The sequence below is a fragment of the Octodon degus genome, unplaced genomic scaffold, assembly GCF_000260255.1.
Source record: "Octodon degus isolate 3935 unplaced genomic scaffold, OctDeg1.0 scaffold00050, whole genome shotgun sequence".
Lineage (NCBI taxonomy): Eukaryota > Metazoa > Chordata > Mammalia > Rodentia > Octodontidae > Octodon > Octodon degus.
Window position 1 is genome coordinate 9,960,268 of NW_004524626.1, and position 4,805 is coordinate 9,965,072.

Consider the following 4,805-nt stretch of genomic DNA (forward strand, 5'->3'; position numbering starts at 1 on the left):
GCCTCCAAATTATATTGATGGCGATGAGTCACGTGGGATGGAAGGCGGGGCTTAGAGAAAAGATCTCTTTGGACTGGTAGGGCGGGCACTCGTCGTGCACACAAGCCAATAAACGTACCAGAGAGCGGGTGATTGTAATGATTGTCAGTCAATTTAATCCAATCCCTAATAAGTATAGAGTGACGAGCTTGGATTTGCATTTAATTGCTTTTCTTATAAACCAGAATCCTTTTCTACCCTTCACTTCTTAGACCAATAGTTGAGCGACAAGGGCGGGTTTTAGATGATTGACGCTGCTCCCGACAAATGGCAATGAAGGAAACAAAATTGCCCAGTTTTGGTGGGAGCCAGTGGAAGCTCAGCGGCATTGGGGCGGAGTCAGTCACCAGACGGAGAGAGGTGATTAGCTGGGCCGGGAGTGAATGGCAGCCTACGTGGGCGGTGATGACCGGCTCACTAAATGCTAGCCTGCAGTCGGGGTTAGCGCCCCAGAGGCCTGGATGGGTAGGCCCGGCACGTGGCGTGCTTGAAGCTTTGTAGATCGGATGATACTGGAATGAGGGTAGCCTGAGAACTGGAGGAAACTCAGAGGCGATCTAGAGCCCCTTAATCTCCCAGCACTCAGGGGCCAGCTCCTCTCCCCAGCTTTATTCCTTCCCTACTGCCTTCACGTAAGGGATCCGAGCCCGTTGCGCCCATCGTAGGACCAAGGATCTCAGGTTCCCAGCTCTCCTCCTAGTACAGGCGTCCCAGTCATCCAGCTGAAACTGTATCCGGTTGTCTCCTGAGCCACCATTTAGTCCTGGAGCTAGGATAAGCCAACCAGAAGCCAGGCTGGAGACCAAACTCAGGTCTCGGGCTGTAGTCTGAGGTGGATCCCACAGATATCTTCTATGACAAGTCCCTAGTTGGCTTTTGAAACCGAAAACGGCATCAGTGAGCTCTTTGAGGTCCCTGGCGGGCTCTTCAGCGCCCTGGTAGGCTCCTTGGAGTCCCTGGTGGGCTCTTGGGCCCAGGGCCCCCCCCCCAAGGCTTCCAGTACTGTTTCGTACTCGGGCGTGCCATCTTGCTCATGGCCTACACGCCCAGCGTTTTCTTCATGGCTTCATACACCATGTAGCTGATGCCACCCGCTGGCAACACCTTCAGTAAGGTGGGAGTCATGCCTCGGTACAGCCCCCGCCAGCCCTGCTCCGCCAGGATCTGCCGAAAGACTCCACTCATGGTGGGGTTGGAGCCCTCCACGGTGTCTGTGGGGACAGAGATAAGTTTAGAGCTGGGTTGCATTTGGAGAGGCTGGAAGGTCATTTGGGGAGTTTCTTAAGGGCCAGTGTGAATGTGTGGGTCACCTGTTGTGGGAACTTGGGGATTATGTGAGAGATGGATGTTAGCTTTGGTGATTGCTTTTGAGATAGGGTGTTCTTTGTAGTTTTGGCTGGCCTTGAATCATGTAGCCCAGGGTGTCTTTGAGTTCTGACGATGTTCCTTCCTGCTTCAGCCTGCAGAGTACTGGGATTATAAGTGTGCACAGTCATGCTCAGCTTTAGTGACTTTTTAAAGGATTGATTTGAGACCTGGGGTCAGATTGATGAGTGAATATAATCTTGGTGGAGCTGGGCATGGGTACCGTACCTATAATCCCAGCATTCTGTGAAGCTGAGGCAGGGGATCACAAGTTTTGAGTCTAGCCTGGACAGTTTCACAAGACCCTCTCTCAGAAACAAAAGGCTGGGGATGTAGCTAACTGTAAAGGACTTGAGTTCAATCCCCAGTACCAAAATAATAATAATAATAATAATAATAATAATAATAATAACGTCCTGGTGAGTTCAGGGGTAGCAGGCCCAGGAATCAGTTGAAGAGGTGGAGGAAATTCAGGTCTGGAGAAGGCACATGGCATGTGCGGTGACCACGAGGGCTGACCTTGAGCCTGCATCCTCGTGCGCACCAAAGTCAGTGGATAACTGGCCATTTGTCCGCAGGTTGTTGACAGTGTCACAGAGGACAGATTGACCAGGCTGCTGGGGTCCTCCATATCCCTTCCTGACTTCAGCCATAAGCAGTGGAGCATCTGCAGAAGAAGGGGGCAAGCATATCATTTGTGAGAGCTGACCTGTGCAGTGAGCCTAGATATCCATCAACAAATGGGCAAAGATGTGCTCTCTGTATACAGAGGGATACTATACAGGCATAGAAAAGAATAAAGCCTTAGCCCTTGCAGCCATGTGGTGGCACGGGAGAACATTATGTTGAAATATTCAGGAACGGAAAGACAAATGCCAAACTTCTCACTCACGTAGAATCTGAAAAACTTGATGGCAGGAGGCAGGAGGGTTACTATGAATTCCAGGCCAGCCTGGGCTACATAGTGATGCTGCCTCAAAAAAAAAAAAAAAAAAAAAGAGAGAGAAAAAGCAGGAAGCTGTGGGTCCCGGCTGAGGCCAACCCTGCCCTCCTCTCTGCAGGGTGTGTACCTCGTAGACGGCCAAGTCGGTGCAGGCATAGGGAATGATGCCCAGCATGTTGGGCAGGTAGCCGCGGTACAGGGCCTGGGCGCCCTCCCGCTTCCAAATCTGCCTCCCGCAGTGCAGCAACCCCGTGTACTGGCCGGTCCGACGCAGGGTCAGCCTGGTCTTGAGGACCTGGGGAAGGGGGATTCACTGAATCCTCCTCAGGACCTCAGCGCCGACTGTTGTCGCTCTGTACCCTCCAGGTGAGGGCACAGAGGCTTAGGATACCAAGAGCTGGGTTTTGCCTCCAGGTGGGTCTTGCTCTCTTCTCTGTGCCTGTTCCCTAGATCTGGGGTTTTAGGTTCCAAAGATTGTGTGTCAACAAGTCAAAGGGGTAGTGGAATAGATATGGGCCAAGGGAGGCCTGGCTTTGTGTTTCTTTTGATTTTTTTTTTCATAATTTTATTGAGAAACAAATAGCAATGAGACAGCTTCAAACCAAATTGGTAGGACAGTTTCAATAATTAACACATTGCATACATTCTTCCTAGTGGTTAATTGCTGTACAAGATGCGGACATGATATCCTATTTACAAACACCATTAGAACAAATCCCTCTATTCATTAAGAGAATGTAACTATATATCTATCCCAACCACCTTGAATACACAGATACAATATGGACATTCATCTGTATCCCCCTTTTTTTTTTTGTTAAGTTCCATTATTTGAATATTATAGGTGTGTAAACTCAGTAAAATATTCTAAAAGAGTTCAGTAGTCCATAATAGTATTGGGTCTTCCGCTTGACTGGCAATGTCAGAAATTGTTGACCTGAGTCCCCTACAGCTCAACATAACACCATGGCTTTACTTCTTATATTTCGTTTTTATACTTTTCTGCTGGATGGTTAAGACCAAGGTAAAGCAGGACCTATGCAACAAGAGTTGTAGCTTTTGGGTCTGATAAGGTCAGTGAAATTCCGTCAGGATTTATCCTGAGATCCTGTACCTCAGATTGTAGAACCTTTGTCGGTGTCAGCCATATGGATGAGTCACGGCCAATGCTTGGCCAATGTGCTCTGAGAGAAAGCCTGAGAGCATGTTTTCTCTCCATGGGACTCTTCTTAGGCACACTCTACATCATCAATCACTTTCCTCTTTGGCCCATAATCTCCTTGATCAGAAAATTTGGGACACTACCGAGTTACATGATGTTAGAGTACAAGTTCTCATATGTCCTGAGTCTTAATTGACTTTGGAAGGCTAGGGCCAAAATGTTGGCTTTCCTTGCAGCCCTCCTTTTCGTCTAATTTTGGTCTGCAAACTTAGGTTGTTAACCATCCAGAAGACAAGCTTATTGTTATTACCATACAACCTAGGCTGTTAAGCTTAACCTCGCTATCTGTCTGAATATCAAACATCTTAAGCATAACATGGAACAGGTATTTTTCATCAAGTATTGATATGTTGAACTTTAAGTCCCTATAGAATATGGTGAACCCGCGTTTCTTTTGTTGCTTTTTTTTTTTTTTAATGAATTTAGGGCAGGGTCTACAGGGTGTACAACGTCTTGTTATGCAGATTGGACTCGTAGAGGTCCTCCTGGTTTCAGCCTCCCGAGTGCTGGGATTACATGTGTGCACCACCACACCGAGTCTCAATTGCCATCTCAGTGCTCCCTGGGAACAGGACCAGCATGGCATACCAGGGATCAAACCCTGGCCACTGCGCTCTGCTAAAGCAGGTGCTTTAGTCCGCTGAGCTATCTGGCTGGCTCTTGCTTTTTTTTTTTTTCCCCCCATAATTTTATTGATAAATAGCAGTGAGACAGTTTCAAATCAAATTGGTAGGACAGTTTCAATAATTAACACATTGCATACATTCTTCCTAGTGGTTAGTTGCTGTACAAGATGCGGACATGATATCCTATTTACAAACACCATTAGAACAAATCACTCTATTCATTAAGAGAATGTAACTATATATCTATCCTACCACTTTGAATACACAGATACAAAATGGACATTCATCTGTATCCCCCTTTTTTTGTTTAGTTCCGTTATTTGAATATTATAGGTATGTTAACTCAGCAAAATATTCTAAAAGAGTCCAGTAGTCAATAATAGTATCAGGTTTTCCGCTTGATTGACAACGTCAGAAATTGTTGACCTGAGTCCCCTGCAGCTCAACATAACAGCATGGCTTTACTTCTTATACTTCGTTTTTATACTTTTATGCTGGATGGTTAAGACCAAGGTAAAGCAGGACCTATGCAACAAGAGTTGTACCTTTTGAGTCTGATAAAGTCAGTGAAATCCCCTCAGGATTTATCCTGAGATCCTGTACCTCAGAT

General features: G+C 46.7%; 1 protein-coding gene across 1 annotated transcript in view; it reads right to left on the reverse strand.

Moving 5' to 3' along the window:
- Positions 1-1,077: 1,077 nt before the first annotated feature.
- Positions 1,078-4,805, reverse strand: part of Slc25a41 (solute carrier family 25 member 41) — a 7,561-nt gene continuing 3,833 nt past the window's right edge. The window contains exons 5-7 of the mRNA XM_004632975.2: positions 2,475-2,642; positions 1,924-2,071; positions 1,078-1,250 (exon numbers count right to left, since the gene is read on the reverse strand). Coding sequence (XP_004633032.2) covers positions 1,078-1,250; positions 1,924-2,071; positions 2,475-2,642 — 489 coding nt within the window. The remainder of the gene's footprint in view (positions 1,251-1,923; positions 2,072-2,474; positions 2,643-4,805) is intronic.